The sequence below is a fragment of the Hippocampus guttulatus genome, chromosome 4 (assembly GCF_054856545.1).
Source record: "Hippocampus guttulatus isolate MCC_2025c chromosome 4, RoL_Hgut_1.0, whole genome shotgun sequence".
Classification (NCBI taxonomy): domain Eukaryota; kingdom Metazoa; phylum Chordata; class Actinopteri; order Syngnathiformes; family Syngnathidae; genus Hippocampus; species Hippocampus guttulatus.
The window spans coordinates 10,771,959-10,791,830 of record NC_141264.1 but is presented as its reverse complement, the minus strand read 5'-3'; the positions used below and the strand labels follow the sequence as shown (position 1 = coordinate 10,791,830).

General features: G+C 41.5%; 2 protein-coding genes across 4 annotated transcripts in view; one reads left to right on the top strand and one right to left on the bottom strand.

Annotated features, from left to right (window-relative positions):
* Positions 1–12,411, top strand: part of washc4 (WASH complex subunit 4) — a 30,404-nt gene extending 17,993 nt beyond the window's left edge. The window contains exons 12-33 of one of the 2 annotated variants that reach the window (XM_086110063.1): positions 55–182; positions 269–429; positions 507–633; positions 1,807–1,932; positions 2,014–2,121; positions 2,355–2,501; positions 3,438–3,517; positions 3,593–3,698; positions 4,919–5,035; positions 5,143–5,311; positions 5,702–5,856; positions 7,166–7,240; positions 7,356–7,460; positions 8,308–8,442; positions 8,526–8,634; positions 9,962–10,028; positions 10,189–10,275; positions 10,417–10,564; positions 10,737–10,833; positions 10,946–11,142; positions 11,251–11,347; positions 11,456–12,411. In XM_086110063.1, the coding sequence (XP_085966189.1) occupies positions 55–182; positions 269–429; positions 507–633; positions 1,807–1,932; positions 2,014–2,121; positions 2,355–2,501; positions 3,438–3,517; positions 3,593–3,698; positions 4,919–5,035; positions 5,143–5,311; positions 5,702–5,856; positions 7,166–7,240; positions 7,356–7,460; positions 8,308–8,442; positions 8,526–8,634; positions 9,962–10,028; positions 10,189–10,275; positions 10,417–10,564; positions 10,737–10,833; positions 10,946–11,142; positions 11,251–11,347; positions 11,456–11,505 (2,591 nt within the window). In that variant the 3' untranslated portion in view covers positions 11,506–12,411. Of the gene's footprint in view, positions 1–54; positions 183–268; positions 430–506; positions 634–1,806; positions 1,933–2,013; positions 2,122–2,354; positions 2,502–3,437; positions 3,518–3,592; positions 3,699–4,918; positions 5,036–5,142; positions 5,312–5,701; positions 5,857–7,165; positions 7,241–7,355; positions 7,461–8,307; positions 8,443–8,525; positions 8,635–9,961; positions 10,029–10,188; positions 10,276–10,416; positions 10,565–10,736; positions 10,834–10,945; positions 11,143–11,250; positions 11,363–11,455 lie in introns of both variants that reach the window. The other variant, XM_086110062.1, reaches the window with a different exon arrangement.
* Positions 12,412–13,295: 884 nt separating this feature from the next.
* Positions 13,296–19,814, bottom strand: cnot2 (CCR4-NOT transcription complex, subunit 2). 2 transcript variants are annotated; one of them, XM_086110064.1, is made up of 15 exons: positions 19,696–19,814; positions 18,524–18,652; positions 18,371–18,446; positions 18,010–18,157; positions 17,723–17,905; positions 17,478–17,557; positions 16,626–16,751; positions 16,335–16,459; positions 16,138–16,255; positions 14,842–14,998; positions 14,690–14,751; positions 14,572–14,621; positions 14,147–14,247; positions 13,908–14,052; positions 13,296–13,819 (listed from the first exon to the last, which is right to left on the bottom strand). In XM_086110064.1, the coding sequence occupies exons 2-15, from the start codon at positions 18,638–18,640 to the stop codon at positions 13,733–13,735; spliced, it is 1,575 nt and encodes a 524-aa protein (XP_085966190.1). In that variant the 5' UTR covers positions 18,641–18,652; positions 19,696–19,814; the 3' UTR covers positions 13,296–13,732. The 2 variants fall into 2 exon arrangements, with proteins under 2 accessions (XP_085966190.1, XP_085966191.1); XM_086110065.1 differs by lacking the exon at positions 19,696–19,814 and adding an exon at positions 19,488–19,686.
* Positions 19,815–19,872: the final 58 nt, after the last annotated feature.

Sequence of the window (19,872 nt, the reverse complement as noted above, 5' to 3'; positions counted from 1 at the left end):
TTTTCATACGCTGTTCTCACTTTAATTTGAGCGGTTTATGTCTGTGCTTGACAGGGGAACCGTCAGAAATTGATCAGAGAGATAAATATGCTGGAGTCTGTGCTCTTTTTGTGCTTCACTTTTACATCTTTCGAAGTGTAGACAAAAAGCTCTACAAAGCACTCCTCGATGTTTGTAAAAAGGTATTCTAATGAGTACTGGTATAACGGTCACTGCTGTTTCCCTTGACACATCTTGCTGAAAAATTTGCTTGTTATCTTTTCTTCAGGTTCCAGCTGTTACTCTGACTGCTAACATCATCTGGTTCCCCGACACATTCCTCCTTAGCAAGGCTCCTGCTGCAGCCAAACTGATAGACAAGAAAAGTGCTCAAGCGATCCGAGCACAACGAGACACCTTCCTTCAGCAAAAAGCCCAGACACTGTCTAAGTAATTTGTTTCTTTTTTTTTTTTTTTTTTTAAGGCCAATGAAAATTCGAGCTTTAATAACATCGGGTTGTCTTCAGGGATGTTCAGTCATACTATGTGTTTGTAACGTCATGGATGATGAAGATGGAGTCCATTCTGTGCAAGGAGCAAAAGAGTGACAAGATGGCGGAAGACCTTAACAGCAGGTGTAATGTATTTGTTCAGGTAAGACATTGATGTCCTCCACTCGTCTCATACTCATTGCATAATCTTTTCTACTATTCAGCACATTATCATGTCATGTTTATGTGTCGCTCAGACCGTTGAACAGAGGCTCGAAGCAGGAACAGATTGTCTTTCACTGCCCGCAGCAGGCGCAGTTTTCTATGAAGCCACTATGTGTTCGCTTCTCCAACTGACACCTGACCTCTGCAGCCTCTGCCGGCTTTTTATTGATCGTGCATGAAAATTACAAATGATATATCAGAAAAACACTCGCTTCTTCATTTACATACCATGCCCCTGGACGGCCCCAATGGGTCACCCCTCAGTGGACCCCTGAAGGCAAAGGCATTCCCTTGGTACAAGCACCAACATCCATAAACCAACAGAAACATAGACATTTTAATGAGTGGCCTTTCCATGAACTGATACATCTGTAACCTGGCTTAGTGGCCTCTTCTCATGATGGAGCATACCAAGTACTCCCTATCGTCCGAAGTTAAATCTTCCTTTCCAGGTTGTCAGTTAACAGGCGCCTGTGGATCTATTCACCTCAAATTGACCCCTGATTCTCTGTGCTCCATTGTGTACAAGCTGTATGGACCCACGCGTTCGAGGTCAATCAAGCATGTAACAAAATGAACTTTCAAACATGATAACATTTTTTTGTTTGTCTATGGATGCTACAGCTTCTTGTTGACTTTGAAACTTAGCTTTTAGCCGACGTGTGCACATTTTGAGCATGACGTCTCTGATCCACTGGTTAAAGGACACTTTGATTCTCTCCTCTTTCATCTGAAACTGCTTCAAACAACAAAGCGTGTGACGGAAAAGTGGTTAGGACTGCACGACTGTCCGTGTTTTATGTTATGTGTTGTGTTTATTATTTTACTTTATGTTAACTGTTTTGTGAAGCGCTTTGTTACAGCTGTCGCTGTTGTGAAAGCGCTATATAAATCTGCATGTATTGTATTGTATTCTCCATCATTATGTCATTGAATAATGTGAATTAGAGCTATAATGCAGAGCTGGGCTTCATTTGGAAAAACTGCAGAATTGTTTGTTGTACGATACATAGTAGCTTTTTAAAAATCTAGATGACTTTATTGACCTGTACAATTATTATTATTTTCTAATTTGAAAGCTTACCTTGTGTGCCCCCCCCCCCCCCCATAGGGTGTCCTGTTTGCATACAGCATCAGTACCATTATCAAGACCACCATGAACATGTACATGTCCATGCAGCGGCCCATGACCAAGACCTCTGTCAAAGCGCTGTGTCGACTGGTGGAATTGTTGAAAGTGCGTAAACCTGTCCATTAAATTGAGGCTGTCAGGACTTGGCAGACGTACCAATGTTGTGTCATGTCACTGTCTCCCAAGGCAGTGGAGCACACATTTCACAGACGGTCCATGGTCGTAGCAGATTCTGTCTCTCACATCACTCAGCAGCTGCAGTCACAGGCCCTCAACGCCATTTATGTTGCCAAGGTAACACACAATCTACAGTATATGTATTGCATGACATTTCAGCACTTTTGAAAACTGCCCTGTATCCTTCCTCCAGTCAGTTGTTTGAGTATGTTCATTACTGCATTGTGGTTGTAGACTACAGTTTTTCTGTGGCTCTCATCAGATAAGTAAGCATAATGTGATCAATAAGAAGGTTTTTGGGTTAAGAAGGTCACTGCTGTGTTACTCTTACACGGTTTGTTTATTCCCAGAAAAGAGTGATATCTGACAAGAAGTACAGTGAACAGCGTCTGGATGTGCTCTCCTCCTTGGTGCTCGCCGAAAATGTTCTGAGTGGACCCAGCACAAAAGAGAGACGTCTTGTGGTGTCTTTGGCTCTCTGTGTTGGCACTCAGCTGGTAAGTGTGCACCCTTCGGGTCGGGATACTCAAAGAAAGACGGTACATTCAATGTAAAGTATGAATTTACCCAAAGGCAGAGATTTGTATCCTTTTGAACATTTGGAAATTTGCTCACTACGTCGCTTTTACCAACGTCCACACAGGTGCACATGAAATTAAAGCACAACTTTCAAAATCAAAGTACAGCATTGCATTGTGTTTTATTTTGACTTCATGTGGTCCCTGAACCGGACGTTTCCAAGATCCGGTTCACACAGAATATTTGAACAATATCCAATACAGAATTAGATGAAGGCAGAGTGAATGAAACGCAAAGAGATCACTTTTACAGGGGAAAAATAATCCAATCCAGACAACACTGAAAAAATTTTAGTTTGTAGAAAATATTTGCAGTTTATCCTGTTTGTGAACAGATCAGGTAACAGATGCATACTATCTACAGCTGTCTTGTGAAGAAGAAGTTTGAAATGTCAGATACCCCTTGTTACCTAAACACACCAGGTGAATCAAGATCACAAAGTCAGTGAAAACAGTCACACCTCAATAGACGCAGCCACGTCCGGACCGGTGGTCACATCAAAAAGAAGACTTGTACTTTCTAGCTATTTTATCTATCATGTGATTTTTACACCCCAGCAGGTGTTGTTAGGCCATGAGATCAATAGAAAACACCTTCTTTGTAAAGCAATTAACCCATGTGATACTCTGTCTGCTACACTTTCACATAATGCACAAAGAACAAAAAACAAAACCGGTCAAAAGATACAAAGAGAACTTGCAATCTGAAATTTCATGCAAGTCATTCCGCTACGTTATATATATTATTGTGAATAATACACAATTGGGATTGGCATAATGAATAACAATGTGCCAAATATTTAAAATCAATTCAGTGGGTTACGTAAATAACGTGCATATTTTACATGACCGTAGAAAACCTTCAGAGATGAGGAGTTGCTTCCACTACAGCTTGTGTTGAAGAAGCTGGACCTGATAAGTGAGCTGAGTGAGAGGTGGGGTAAAATGAGGATGACACTGAATAACTTGGATGCGACAGACGTATACATCTCTTTTACTTTACTTCTAAGGGTCAAACTTCAGTGTGACTGCAGCTTCCTTTACTGGCACCGAGCAGTGTTTCCTATTTACTTGGATGATGTTTATGAAAATGCTGTGGATGCAGCACGAATACACGTAAGATCCGTGGTCTATTCACGCATCACACATATCATCTCAGTTTCATTTATGATGGAACCTTGATTTCACGGACCTGGAGCCAGCGAACTCTGGATTTAACAGACAGAAAATAGTGAGTGTTTTAAGTCTGTTAATCCCGGAATTTGCCACAGGGCCAGTAAACGGCGCTGTGGTGCCATCAACAGGCAGACGGGTCACATATTGCGTTGCCCAAATCATAGATAAATAGACTTAAAGTAGACTAGAGCAGGCTAAAATATATCAGCGTGTTGGCATTGGCCATTTTCACATCAAATGGAATGCATGGATAGCCAGTCCCCTTTATAAGCATTGGAAGGGCAAAGTCAAGTCCCTTTTTTGTTGTATAGTGAAGACATTTGGGTTTCAGATCAAAATATGAATGTGAGACAAAGGTTCAAAATTCCAATTCTTTTTTCATAATATTTACATTTACAGGACAGAGCACCTTTTGTTTGAGCGCACCCAGATGCGTGTTTCCAATTGCTCAGGTGTTGCCTTATCAATAGCTTTGATCGATTTACCCTCTTATGTCAGCTTCAAAATGGTTTGCTTTTCTCCCATAGATGGCTCTCCGGTCTTCATGATTGTGTAATAGCAAATTAATTGTTCACGGATGAAACCCAAAGCCAAAAAATAAGCACTATCTGATATTTAAGCAATCAATCTAAAATGCAACACCTCATTAACCAGAAACACCCATCAGTCACATGTTCCAATAATTTACTCACTTGAAAATTGCATGTATTAAAAAAAAAAAAGGTGCTCTGTTCTGAGCTGTTGAATACATCTCGATGTGAATACTGTGAAATAAGAGCCACAATTCTGAATACTGTCTGATATTCATCTTTTGATCTGAAACCCAAATGTTTTCATTGTATCGTTGAAGAATTTCAATGTTGTTTACTGTTTCCATTCAAATACTGTAGTCCCACCTAATACTCTTTTTGTACAATTTGCTGATGATTTTTATGACTTCTCTTATCAGCCATTTGTATGCACCCACATTTAGATTTTAAAAGCACTCTGCGATATATCCAAAGCCTTATCAGTGAATAATCCATGTATTTGAATGACTGAGGCTGAATACTGTTCATTAGTTAGAGATTTATTTGTACCGTCTGATGACAGATACCGCATTTCAGTGTCTTCATGCGTTTAATTGTGCCCTTTTCTTTTGCCATGATTGGTTCATACAGTACATGTTTAGTGCCCTGAGGGACTGCGTGCCCTCCATGATGCAAACCAAGCACTTGGAGTCCTATGACCAGCTACTGGAGAGCTACGACAAGGAGATCATGGATGTTTTCAATGAGGTGAGTCAAAGTGGACTGCAGTAGAAAGAGAGTGATGAAGTTAGTTTGCGTTGACATAGACAGAACCACAGTCACACCCTTTGCTCTGTGTTTGTGTTGAATTCAAGCACTTGCTGGATACATTGTGTAAAGAGATAGAGAAGGACTTGCGGCTCTCTGTTCACACGCACCTGAAGCTGGATGACAGGAACCCGTTCAAAGTTGGCATGAAGGACCTGGCCCACTTCTTCTACCTCAAACCCATCAGATTCTTCAACCGGTTCATTCATATCAAAGGTGCTGAAAAATTCCTGCTCTTAAGAGCTCTAATCCAATTTACAATCGACAAAGTCTGGTGTTCTCAAACGGTCTTGCCGTGGGACAGATATTTTTGCCGTGGAAGTCGTCATCGTTGTCTGTTTTCTAGAGTGTGTCTTCATTAGGCTTGTGGATGAGCTGAAACCTAAACCAGCTGACAATTGTGTGAGAGGCGGCACTAATGGAAAACAAACCAAATGTGTATTGTTTTTTGTTGTTGTTTGCTTGTTTGTTTGTTTGTTTTTTTCAAAAATAGCAATCCAAAACATGTGACAGTATAAACTGTACAAATACGGTAATTATTTCATGTGCAAAATGGCTCTCAGAGCACATTACTGTTGTACATAACCAATGCAAATGTGCTTCCAGCCTACGTGACCCATTATCTGGATAAAACATTCTACAACCTGACCACTGTGGCTCTTCATGACTGGGCCACCTACAGCGAGATGAGAAACCTTGCTATACAGCGTTACGGACTGAAAATGACAGAAGCACACCTGCCGAGCCAAACCCTGGAACAGGTCTGTTGGTTTGTAACACGTCATTGTGGCAATGCTCGGCGTCAAGCGTTCATAGAAATGCAGTTGTGAATTAACAAACTGTCAAAAGAGGTAATTGTGCAATCATAAAACGCACACCCCTATTTACAAATTGGTTCAAATTCAAACAAAGAACAAACGTGAGGTGGCTGACTTAATTTTATTTATTTATTTTTGACATTACCCGGGCAGTGAATGCCGCTAACAAAATTGGAGGTTGGATTAAGCCATCCCACCAATATCCCACCATCTGATGTAGCATCAGTGATAGGACAGCACCTGATGGCCTTGTGGTGTTTTGAGGCTGGAGCACAAGACGGTTAACAATACGTGGCATCATGAGCTTCGGGATTGTAACATCTGACGGTCACTCATATTAAAACATCAGGAATGGGGAAATCAATGCAATGACTGGGATAAAGAATGAAGCTGTGAAGGGATGAAGCTGTCACTGACGTCGATTGCGTGAGTGACAGAGAGAAGTATTTAATCCCTCACAAACAGTCTAATACAGCATACATCAAGCCAATCCTTCTAGACAGAATTCTGGGTCATCAACTGTTCCTAAGGTTCCAAGGGGATCGAGGCAGAGTGACTGTGCGTGTGCGCGCTCAGGTATGGGCAAATGGCCAATCTTGGTGTTCTCAACTGCATCCGTCAGATAAGATAAGATAAGATAAGAAAACCTTTATTAGTCTCGCAATGGAGAAATTCCCAATTCACAGCAGCAAAGTTATGAAAGGAAGAAGTAGAACAACAAAATATAGGAGCTGCTGGAAAGGCAGCCACTCTCGCGGCGCCATTTTGAAGTCAAAATAACAAAAATAACACAACACAACACATAGGACACAGACAGATGAGGTGTGAATCAGTTTTCCCTGATGCTCCGTTAGTCAAAATATTTTCCTCTTCTCTGTGCATCTGGACTTGCTGCCACATACAGAAAGTAATTGTGCAGAGGTATTTAGGTGACATAAGACCCTTGCGTAGGAGCACTTCAATGGGCCCAGATCGTCTACTTGAGAGGCTACCCGCTGGTCAAATATTTGTCCACTTCACAATTAAATAAAAATACTGGACCAAATACAATGTCAAATTCGTACATATTTGTTACACCCACCCCTCAAAACACAGACATCTTTGTCTCACATCAAAGTGATAGTGTACTGTATACTCAGAGAGAGACAAGAACAATGTCACCTTTCTTAACCTTGCACGAAAGGTTATAATGAACTTAGAATCTATAGTGTAAGTGCAAAAACACTCTTCTAACGCTGATATTTTCAACAAGGGCTTGGATGTGTTGGAGATCATGAGGAACATCCATGTTTTTGTCTCTCGCTACCTATATAACCTCAACAACCAGGTTAGAATTGTATTTATTTATTTATTTAATTGTTTATTATTCTCTTAACAGCCCTGCCAATGTTCCTCTTGCTACGTTGTGAAGTATTTATGAAGTAACCGTTATTGTCTCATAGATCTTTATTGAGAAGGCAAGCAACAACAAGCACTTAAACACCATCAATATCCGACACATCGCCAACTCTATCCGTACCCACGGCACTGGCATTATGAACACCACGGTGAGTGAATAGGAACCATTTGCTTTGAGTTGGTCATTGTTAGATGATAACCTCTCTTTCGACTAACACATCACCCAAATTACCAAAACTGCTTTCTTCCACCTCAAAAACATTTCTCGTCTCCGCCCTTCACTTTCTTTCAACGCTGCTCAAAGCCTCATCCACGCCTTCATCACTTCCCGCATTGACTACTGCAATAGCATTCTCTACGGTACAACCTCCAAACTCCTCGATAAACTACAGTACATCCAGAATGCCGCCGCCCGCCTGCTCACCCACACCCGCACTCGTGATCACATCACCCCCGTCCTTAAAAACCTCCACTGGCTCCCCGTTCCCCAGCGGATTCAATTTCAACTCCTCCTACTCACCTATAAAGCCCTTCACAATCAGGCCCCCTCCTACCTTTCCGACCTTCTTTACCAATACACTCCTTCCCGCAATCTCCGCTCCTCAAACACAAACCTCCGCGCCATCCCCATGACAAGCTCAAAACCTGGGGGGACCGAGCCTTCTCTGTCGCCGCCCCCACCCTCTGGAACGCTCTACCACAACACATCCGCAACTGTACTGACCTCCAATCCTTCAAATCAGCTCTTAAAACTCATCTGTTCCGCAATGCTTTTAACACCTTTTAATCTCTTTTACCCATTTTTGCTTTTTTTTTTTTCATCTAAATGTGCTTTTGTAAATTATGTATGCTTGTTTTAAGTGCACATTTTTATCCTGTGTTTTAAGCTCTTGTTAAGTGTCTTTGAGTATGATGAAAAGCGCTTTCAAATAAAATGTATTATTATTATTATTATTGTTAGTACTAACTCGCGGGAGGAATTTCTCTCTCCTTCAGGTGAACTTCACCTACCAGTTCCTGCGCAAGAAGTTTTACATCTTCAGTCAGTTCATGTATGACGAACACATCAAATCCAGGCTCATCAAGGACATTCGCTTCTTCAGAGAAACAAAGGATGAGTCTGACCAAAAGGTAGGACAAAGAAATGAAAGAAAAGCAGACATTTCTGAGGATGGAAATATTTTGCTTCAAATTCACCGATGACTTTGTTGTAGTATCCTTTTGAGCGTGCAGAAAAGTTTAACCGTGGCATCAGGAAACTGGGCATCACTCCCGATGGGCAGAGTTACCTGGACCAGTTCAGACAGCTCATCAGTCAGATTGGTAAAATGTATACACACACACATACATCTTATTTGCATGCTGTGTTGTTGTTGGTTTTTTTGTTTTTCTGCTTTATTCACGTCGTCTTCACAGTGCAGAGGTACCGGGTTCAATTCCAGTTCCGGCCTCCCTGTGTGGAGTTTGCATGTTCTACCCGGGCCTGCGTGGGTTTTCTCCGGGTACTCCGGTTTCCTCCCACATTCCAAAAACATGCGTGGCAGGCTGATTGAACACTCTAAAATTGTCCCTAGGTGTGAATGTGGGCGTGAATGGTTGTTTGTCTCTGTGTGCCCTGCGATTGGCTGGCAACCGATTCAGGGTGTCCCCCGCCTACTGCCCGAAGACAGCTGGGATAGGCTCCAGCAGACTCCGCGACCCTAGTGAGGATCAAGCGGTTTGGAAAATGGATGGATGGATGTTTTATTTTTAAAGCATGACATTTCTGAGGTTGAAATTTTTGTTCCGGTGTTCCTGTGTGGACATGTCTCTGAGTACTCTGGTTTTCGCCCCCATTTCGAAAACATGCATGTTCAGTGAATCGAAGAGTCTAAATCACTTGTTCTTAACCTTGGTTCGATCGAACCCAGAGGGGTTGGTGAGTCAGTCTCAAGGGTTCAGTGGCGGTCAGGACGCACGCACTGATTCATGACAACTCGTCAGATCAACAACGCTCGCTTCTCCCCCTATCTTGGCAAGCTGTCCTTTCTGAGAATGGTAGACATAAAAACAAAGAAAAGGAACAGGCTTTGTTGCAAAAATGATGTTAGAGTGGCACCTGCTGAGGTGACGCCAAGTATTCATTTCTGTAAGGCAACAGCAAAAATTTTATGGACAGTGCAACTTTTAGAGAATGTAACAAATTTGTTTTGCAACCAAGGAGGAACCAAAACCAAATGTAGCATTCAGGGAATGCTATCAGAAGAACATATAAAAAATGATATTCCTTGAGTTCGTTTTTTTTTTTAATGTAAATGTTTTTGGTGGGGAGAGTGAAATTCATGATTTGTTAGTTTTGTTTTTTTCGAACAATGTGCCCTGACATAAGAAGTACTTCCTGTTTGTTTGACTGGATTGATTATTCATATTCCAGCTTGGGTGATTTGTTGTTTCAGATATCGTTGTTGCAATGCTTCCCAAAGCATTTTGGTACAAGTCCGATCCATAAATAACCCCTGCCCCCCCCCCCCCCACCCCCAAAAACAGCTGTTGTTTGGCTTGACATTAAATCTGAAAATCATTACATGGATAGAGATTGTTTCAGTTTTTGAAATATGTTACATTCCGTATTGATTAAGTAACTAATGTGGACTTGACATTTGTCTTCCAGGTAATGCCATGGGTTATGTGCGTATGATCCGCTCAGGAGGACTCCACTGCTGTAGTAGTGCCATTCGGTAAACTGTGCAATGACAACAAACATTCTAAATGTTAAGAACGACTTGGCTGTGTGGTTGTCTTACCACCAGTTTAGTCAAATTAAAAATGAAATGGCACATTTCTCAATGCATATGAGTCATGGTATATTTGTATTGTGTTGTCTGTGGGTCTTTGAAGGTTTGTCCCAGACTTGGAGGATATTGTCAATTTTGAGGAGCTGGTAAAGGAGGAAGGACTGTCAGAGGAAACTCAGAGAGCTGCAGGGTAACGTATTGGTCCATCATGCTGACATTCTGGATTTCATGTGAATTAATGTGATTCCGCTGTCAGTGTCCAATATGGGGCACAGATCAAAATAAATGTAAAAGTGAACTTTACCTCATGAACTTTGCTCGTTGCATGCAGCGTGTTGGATTCCGTATTAGGAGATTTGACAAGCAACTCTGCCGAGGGGACAGAATACTTCAAGATGCTGGTGGAAGTGTTTGCGCCCGAGTTTCGACGTGCAAAGAACATGCACCTGAGGAACTTCTACATGATTGTGCCCCCACTGGTGAGTACCAAGCCATTTTCAGTAACGTGACTCATTTCCACTGGTAAACGCCAATGGCCCTGAAGAAGCTCAAACTTCAACAGTGTGTGTGACACCACAAATAGGTCATTTGTGTGATGACAGTTTCAGTGGATTGGCCCATTTTACACCACCAAATCAATTTGTCCTTTAGACTGTGAACTTTGTGGAACATTCCATCAGTTGCAAAGAGAAGCTGAACAAGAAGAACAAGACCGGAGCTGCTTTTACAGATGATGGATTTGCCATGGGTAAGTGACCTACATTGAGGGGAGGGGCGGGAAGGGGCGTGGGGGACGACACATACAGCATGCTAAAGCACAAAATCTTAAACAAACGCACACTTTCTCACTTTTTGTTCAGGTGTGGCATACATTCTGAAGCTGCTGGACCAATACTTGGAGTTCGACTCCCTGCACTGGTTCCAATCGGTCAGAGATAAGTACAAGAAGGAGATGAATGCTGTGGTGAAGGAGCAGCACCTCCACTCTGCCAGTCAGGATCAAAAGTTGCTGCAAACAATGAACCTGACCCAGAAAAGATTGGATCTCTACCTTCAGGTACAGACTTCATGTAACCTTGCCTCCCTCCCTCAGGTTTTTCTGCTTCCTAAATGGCCACTTTGGGGGGCACGGAGTATTTACATTCTATTTGTTCTCCTCCTGCAGGAGTTTGAGCTACTTCACTTCTCCTTAAGCAGCGCCCGTATTTTCTTCAGAGCGGACAAGACAGCAGCTGAGGAGACTCAAGAAAAGAAGGATAAAGGTTTACTGATGAGTTGTAAATACAAAAACCTCAAGTGCCTGTAAAAAAACGTCTTCTGGGAAAATGAATCCGTCTTGATGGTTTTGTCATCTTTTTTCCCCTCAACAGCCGGAGGATCTTCCGATGGACCCACCCCTGCAGAGCCGGGATCAAAGTGACCCTGTTGTGATTTCAGCCGCAAGCGAACAAAGAATGAAAGTGAATATAGAACAATATCAGAGTGCACTGTGAGCAACATTTGGCTTAGGTCTCAAGACTGCAAACTTGACAAATTTTCCTGGGAAGAATGGAAAGATTTGCTCGATATGTATGTCAACATTTGTGTGTTTTTAGCAAAAGACTGTGCACTCATTAAGACTTACTGACTTTGCAACGTGTCTTTTCTGTCTATCCATTTCATGTGCAACTTAACCTCAGTAGGGTCATGGGTTAGTTGGAGCTTATCCCAGATGACTTTGGATCAGAGGCACTGTTTGCCAGTCGATAATATTAGTAATAATAATGTTAACAGTTCATAGCTTTTTGATTGTGTTCTATTCAATGAGCCCAAAAGTATTTTTTTTTTCTTCTGCCAAGTAGCTTTGAGAAACTCAGAATAAGTCCAACCTGTCTTTTACACAAATCCCTTGTCATCATGATTGTCCATGGCCTTACCTGGTGGCTTTGTTCTTAACACCTCAGTATGCACAGGAGCAAAGTATTGTGTGCCATATTTGCATACAGCTCATTTTTACGGTCCTTTTGCCATATTTTTTAACTGTATATGTGCCTTTCTGAACTGTAGATACATCTGATTTATGAATAAACCCCCGCGACCCTAGTGAGGATCAAGCGGTTCGGAAAATGGATGGATGGATGGATATTAACATAGAAAACAATACACAGAATCTCTCTTGCAAAATGCAAGACATTTTTTGCAGCACAGGTAATCATTGCATTTTACATATTTCTTGATTGTATATTCATTGACGTGATACATGTAATATTTGCTCAAATGACATTCCATCAATTTAACATATTTGGGTACCTAATTGAAAACTAATAAAACTTGCACTTTGGAATGATTTTGAATCGCAAAAATGCTTATACACCAAGAAAGTGAGTCGGCGCCTGTGCGAATAGTTTTTCCAGTGATTTGGTTGAAGATTGCAGGAGCAGTTTAGACCCATATACAGTACAGGAGACAACGTGATTAGGGGAAGCTTTTGTCTGCTTTAATACAGAGATGAAGCGGTTGCCTCAAGAATTACAAGACAGGTCTGCAGATTTCGCCACAAATTTTCCTCTGAAATTCTGTTGTCCAAACAGCTTCAACTCAAACGTTTCTATTTTTGCTTTGTACTAATTTTTTTTTTTTTGTGACCATGTTGGTTTTTTTTGTCTAAGCTGAGAACCACGAAACTCCTTGCATGACTTTCCAACCTATTTTGATGCCCAAAGTGCTGCGTTCCAGGCTCCAGCAAATATCCTGTTCCTTACGCATATTTCATCCATGCTCACCTCAAAAACGAGGTACAAGGCAGGGCAAGATTTGTTTCAAAATAGATGTCATATATATATATATACTGTATACACATATATTGCAATCATATATACACATTCAAAATTACATATACTAATTCATGTGATGTAAAGAAACAAAATGTACACAATTCTTAGAAAATTGTAACAAAGACAGTAAAAGTGTTTTGTTTGCTCTAAAGCAACTGTTTGTCGGAGTTTACCCTTTAAGGGTAAGGATTATGTCCATATTGGTGGGCACCAAGGAGTCCACACTTCACAAGCTAAAAGTTCGGAGCAAGACATCAGGACAAACACAGAATGAGAGGAAATAGTTGGTGGTGGAAGAAAAAGAATAAAGGGTGAGAAACTGCAAATACCTGAATCAAGGGAAAAAATAGAGGCAAAACAAATGCAAGGGAGTGTTGGCATAATAAAAAGCACAAACAAATGTTGTGTTCTTTTATTACTAAATATAGTGCAACAATAAACATTGCATTTCTTTCACCCTTTCACTTGAGTTTGAGGATTTTATTTTGCCTTCCCCCTCACTTTTTCTGGTGTTACAAACGAGGGTCAGTCCTTCTTCCTGGGAGAATTCAGGCTTCAGACTCAGACGTAAACATAACACAGACCCTGCTCAAAACAAGACTGAAAAAAAAAAAAAATCAGGGGGTAACAAATAGAATAAAAACAAAAATGTTGGTGTTCTGGGCAACATGAAATTTTGGAACAGGAGGGTAGTTCTGATGTCAGACATGCCTCCCCTGCAGTCAAACAGACAAATCCTCAAGGAATAAAAACCAGGCTGTGAGAACCACAGCGCCCTCCCTGGACAACAGCATTATGTGCAGGAACAGCTGTAGCCTTGTGGACAGGTCGGCCTTAGAAGGCCTGCTGGGCTGGGTTGTAGTTGAATGTTGTTGGCACGTGAGGCCTCTCTTCCAGCTTGTCATACTCCAGATGGAATTCCTTAGATTTCCAGACAATAGCGAACACCAAAATTGAGCATTGTTGCTATTTTGTGAGACCGATTAGTACTGTGCATCAGAGGATTTACCTTGGCCACTTTTCTCCAGTTAAGACAATCAAAAAAGTAGTAGGTGCCCCTCTCGTAGGCATTGGTCTTCAATGTCGGCTCCATGCCAGGTGCTCGTGTGATCCAAAGTCGCTCCTCTTTGTGGTACCGCCAGTCCCGGTTAAAGCTAGGCAGACGAGTTTAAAAAAAAAAAAAAAAAGAATGATTTTAAAACCCTGGTCAGCAGAAGAAGGTTGAATCATTCATCGTTAATTACTCACAGTTCTACTGCTGCCAGAAGTTGTAGCAAGTCCCCACCATTCATGTAGTACAAGTAGAACAACAAGTCTTCACCATATCGAGACAGTTTTATGGCAGCCAGCTGGAGGCAAGGCAACAGGGGCACAACAAATGAGCACAGGACCAAAATGTACAGCTTGAACACATCTTGAAGACTGCAGCCATATACAGTGAAACCTCTCAAGTCGAAAAATTTGCAATTTGAAATACATTTCCGATCAAATATGCCTCTTAAAATTGATAAATCTCATGTATACAAGAATTTGGTGAATCTCTTGGGACTTGAGTTGAGTGAGCATCACGTGTGTTGTACTTGTTCTGGGTACAATTGTGTAAAAATAAAAGGGGGAAAAAAATGGAGGCCGACTGGCAATCAATCTTAGAGGTTCCACTGTACTTTATTTACCTTGTCCCTTATGTGGATATTGGTTAAGTACTCCGATGGAACATGGAAGTCTAACAAAACAGCAAAGGTCAAATAAGTATGATAAGAGAAGCCACTTGTATCCAGGTTGCTGTCTTACCAATATCTTGAGGTCGACAGGGTGCTGATGCCCAGGGTGATGCAAACTTGGGGTAAAGGTTTCTATCGAGAGAGGAAGCAGCAGGGTCAGTCATATTTTTAGGATACGGTCCATTTTTAGAGTATTGTTCGCGGAAGCGGTTGCAATCGTACTCTGGTGAATTCAAATTGAGACCCAGTGTTGTGAGGTCGCTTCCGAGTGCCAGATGGACCATCCCAGGATCCGTTTCTGCTGCCCGGATGAACGTCAAAAGGCCAATCATACCAAATTGGTCCGTCACCATGCCTGAGGGAATGTTCGTCACCCGGCCTGCAGTCACAAGACAGGACAGGGGTTTAGAGCAAACTGTTCCTGCCAATGTTTATTATCTTAGCCCAGCAACTACGGGTGGGTACCAAAGACAGTAATTTTTGGGGTAGGCACCAGTTGGGGTTGGTAGTACCGAACACTGATTCACATAAAATCAAATGGTAACAGGTTTTGGTTTCTGAAGCCCTTTTTTGTTGTGACTGTGAGGAAGTGATCAGGATTTCACACATGCGAAAAATACATTTCCAGGTTTGGAAGCGAGTGAAACTCAAGCAAATTGAGCAATTATGAAGACCCACGCTTCCTAGCATACTTTGGTTGAGCGTGGTGGGGGGGTAGACGTCTTGGTGCGGGTGCCAGGTGGTGACTGACAATGTGCCCATGTCACCAAAATTGGTGCGGGGCTGAAAGGGAGGACGCCACCGGCACCTCTCTTTCAGCCATCCGCTCCAGGAGCCTGGCCGTCAAGTGATCTGTCTTCCCCCACCAAAGCAGATCATGCAGGGAGGTGCGCGGCTTCCCCACGGTTACAATATACAGTATATAAATTGGATTTTGGAACAATACTTAACTGTATTTATAAGTGAAATAGCAAAAGCTTTTGGCCAAAATGTAGCCATCATTACATACACTGTCGGGTACATTCAAATGATTCATTTGATCCCAAATAGAGTTTGTTCTGATTCACTTCCTCTTCCAACTGTTTTCTGGGTTTTTTTTGGTTTTTTTTAAAGAATGTTTCGATCTGATCGCGTGACTTACAGCAGGCCTTGCGTTCTTAAAAATTTTTTATCGTAAATACTTTATTGTAAAATGTTATCCCTTTATTCGTACTGCATCCTCTTTGGCTCATTTAAAAAAAATAAACGATGTTTTGTGATTTGTAAAAGTTTACATTTTAATTTGAAAACTTTTTTCGATTTTACTGTTGAATAAATTGACATTTATTACCACAAATACCCACACAAAAGTTGAGTACCGGTATTGAATCGCAGGTTCTGTGAATCAGAACTGAATCGATTTCAATGTGAAAGGTACCCGTCCATTCAGGTAACATCATTTCTAACCTTTTACACAGCAAGCTTGTCTACCTTAAGTGTATCTCTCCATAGAACTCTCAATACAACGAAAGCGCTCACCGTCGGGCAACACCTGGATCCCTTTCTTCTGGTTGTTGTTCTGCGCCGAGGCCGTCTTGTCCCCGGGGAACTTGGGCCCATCTGTATTGGATGTGCTCTTGCTTGTTGAATTCAAGTTCTAAACAAATCACAAGCACAGAAAAAATGGAATCAGATCACCAAGGATTGCCTTGTATCTTGAGGTGTGGCACACTTACAGTTTTATTTTCATCGCTGGTCAACGACGGATCCTTGTAATTTGGGCCAGGCAACGCAGGGAAGTCCTCATTATGGATTGAGAAATCCTGTGTCTGTTCAGTTGATGGTTTTGTCACCATGCCAACTTGTTAGACAGAAACGTGACAAACAAAATTAAACAAAAAGGCCATTGTCATAAAACCAGCATAATTTGATAATCATGTTTTTCAACACTTCAAAATGACACAGATTGTCCATGTGCTTATTATTTAGTGTTTGAAAGAAACATTTTCTGCAGTCTACAGAACTACCATAGGGAGCTCTTCCAGCCAGCGGGTTAAGCACCGGTGTTGGATTGCCGGTTCCGTCTCTCCTACTCCTGTCCGCTAATGCAGGGAAATCTGACAGATCAAGTCCTGCAAGGTTTTCACTCCCATCTGCAGCAAGTGGAAAGACATGTTATTCACTCAATTCACTAAAAAGTGGTCACATTTCGTGCAGAAAAAAAGTCTTGATCGTGCTAATTTAGAGCATGTGAGGACGTTTTGGCCACAAAAGCTTGGTTGCGGTTCATTCCAATTCTGGACATGCTGCATAGATGTATGTGTTTCTTTCTCTCTTTCTCTCTCTCTACACAAACTTTGTTTTTTTTTAATGGGAGGAATTTGATACAACACTGACAATGAACGTATTCACTCATACAGTAGAGTTAAAAACTGAAAGCCAAAGCATGCATCTACAAATTTTGCCAATTATTATTCTCCCCAAAATAGGTGCACCTAAATGAATGAGAATATCACATAAAAGTTCATTCATTTTAGTCTCTCAATTCAACTCGTGAAACTCATTGTACTCATGCGGTACATCTTACATATTACAGATTCATAAACCTCAGAATTCCTGCCTAAAATCTACATTAAACATAATTAGGTGTTTATCTGATGTAAAATTCTTTTTTTTCTTTAAAATGTTTTTAAAAAATTAAATCAGCAAACAGTTCACCCTGCGTGCAGTGAATCTGTACAATATGATTTTTTTTTTTAAATTTAACTCCTAAAATGACAATAAGTTTTCCATGACATACTAGTTCACTGAGATGTACCTAAGGTGTTGGAGGGTGGGGGGGTCAACTTCAAAATGACGCTTTGGTTTAACATGCTGACCTGTGCCATTGAAAATATTGCTTGATAATGAGTTGTTCATCCCAAAAGCTTGGTTGCGGTTCATTCCAAATCCGGACATGCTGCATAGATGTGGAAAACAATGCAAATTACAGATTAGACATAGTTAAGAAATGATTTATAATACACCAGAAAATGTGGCAGAGAGGACTGTCAAGTGGAAAAGAGATGTTACATACACAAGACTAAGCAAGAGCAGGTGCGTCCATCAAATTAAAGCCTCATACCTGTTTACAGTGAAGGCCTGGCGTGCTGGTTGCTGTTTGGGCATACAGATGATACTTGGAGAGCTGCGATTGGGGCTGCCCAGGCCTGAGCTGCTCATACTATTGGTCCTGCCGCTCATGCCGAGGCCTTGTCCGACCTGAGAGTGGTTCAGCATGTTCCTCGTGTTCATCGGTAAAGACCCCCTGTTGAAAGAAGCAGGGATGCCTTTATTAGTCTGTATTATTTATTTAATTACATCAGGTCAGTGTTTAATTTCAGGTGAACTGAAGTGTCATGAGGAAGGCACCTGCTCGGCGATGGAGGAGTATGGAGGGACATAGTGGGGACACCTGTTGTGGGGGTAATGTGACTTTGTAGCTGGGTGCTTTGTGTTAAATTTCGGTTTAACTGAGGCGTACTGTTCCCCATTCCTCGTACCGAAAAGCCGAGTGCACCTGCAGAAGAAAAATAATAATAGCAAATATAAAATACAGCCAAGCAATCTGATTAAGAGTCTATGCATCCAAAATGTTTACAAAAATAACACTGTTCATACCTGTCTGATGATCATGTTTGTGTTAAAATACACTTACAAGTTCTACACTACATTTACATTTTTTTTTTTAACAATCCTAGATAATCCTTAGTTTGTCACTGTTTCCACTCACTTTGTGGACCATACAAACTTGCACCAAGCTGTGACAGCTGCCCCGAGGATGAGGACGGCGAAGGTGATGACAGCATCTGGGGAGAAAGATTCTGTGAGGACAAAAGACCTTCGATAGATAGAGGTGACCACATTAGGACTAAAGAGAGCTCACGTCTTTGTCCGACCGATGTGGAAACATCGACGGCTGGTTGTAGTACATGCTTTCATCAGTAAAGTCGTTGTCCACTACCTCAACGAACTCTGCAAATTTCTTTCTCGAACCAAACATGCCTTTTGTCACCTGCAGAGAGAGTAAAGACGATGTAAATCCATTTGAAGGTAAGGGTCACTGGACAAAAGAGGACAACCAAGAACAACAATCGCCTCAACAGATCCTTTGACTCATCAGACCTAAAAACACCGTGGCCAGTTTTGGAGCACAGGTATAGAATTTGAATGTGAATTCAATGATAGTGTAGACTCATCCTGGGGATAATTGGTGCAATAGTCAACTGTTTATACACAGTGTAAATAATTGTCTATGTCGACACTTTTTTTGTTAACAACATTTCTACTATTTTTAGTTTAAATCTGGGTTGTATTTAAGCCGTGCGTAGTGTTTTTTATGTATGTGAGCCACGCGACCTATTAAGTGTGTCTCTCTTTCGATCTTGAAGTCAAAAGGCACTTTTGCACTGCTCTTATTAAACACAGTAAGAGATATTGAGCCAAGCGCTCTCCTGGAGTGAACAGTTCAGATATTAGCGACACATTTCCCACGATGCGCCGATTAAAACTAGTACTACGATATTATGAGTAAAAAATGCAGATTAAAAGGGTTGTGTTCAGTTAATGTTTAGTGACTTAACTTAAAATATATTTTGTAACATTTCAGTTCTGGGATAGGATGCTAAAATGCTAGTTAGCTAAGGACCTGACTTACTAGGCTGTGTAGGCAGGTAGCCTGTAAGTAGGCTCCGTGCTTGTATTTAGCGTTAGCCTAGCTCGCTAATGCGGCTACACAAAGCAACAATTAAGCTAATAACAACATATATCCGTGCGTCTTTTACGCGTATTTCGAAAACACACGGTTTCGGCTTCCTAACGGTAGTAAAAGGACGCTGGATTGCATATACCTGGAGACAGATGCCCCTTTTCTCAGCTCAATTTACGCTCCGTTTGCCAGGCAGCAACAGTGACAATCAGATGAAGCTAATAGCTAAAGAAACCGTTTCGCCGTGAAAAGCCACAGGAAAACAACGGGGCTAATTTCACTCATTCATTTCAACGAGCTGAGCTGCGCGTCCTGTTGGAAAGGCGATATACAATTAAAAATAGCCTCACCGCATCAATTTCACTTGACTTCGTTAAATCCAAGATGGCTGTGTTCTCAACCGAAAGATGAACAGCCTTTACCCTTTGACCTTACAACCTGCAGACCACTTCCGTACACAAGCCTGAACGGGTATGCAGTTCACATGGGATGTTGCTCACCACAAAGCAAACGTACTAAACATTTAC

Excerpts from the sequence above, each read along its gene's own strand:
- cnot2 (XM_086110064.1), bottom strand. The coding sequence starts at position 18,640 with ATGTTTGGTTCGAGAAAGAAATTTGCAGAGTTCGTTGAGGTAGTGGAC. Across the intron at positions 16,752-17,477 it reads CAATATTTTCAATGGCACAG|ATGGGAGTGAAAACCTTGCA; the intron begins GTCAGCATGTTA and ends CACTTGCTGCAG. Across the intron at positions 14,248-14,571 it reads ATATCCACATAAGGGACAAG|CTGGCTGCCATAAAACTGTC; the intron begins GTAAATAAAGTA and ends CCTTGCCTCCAG.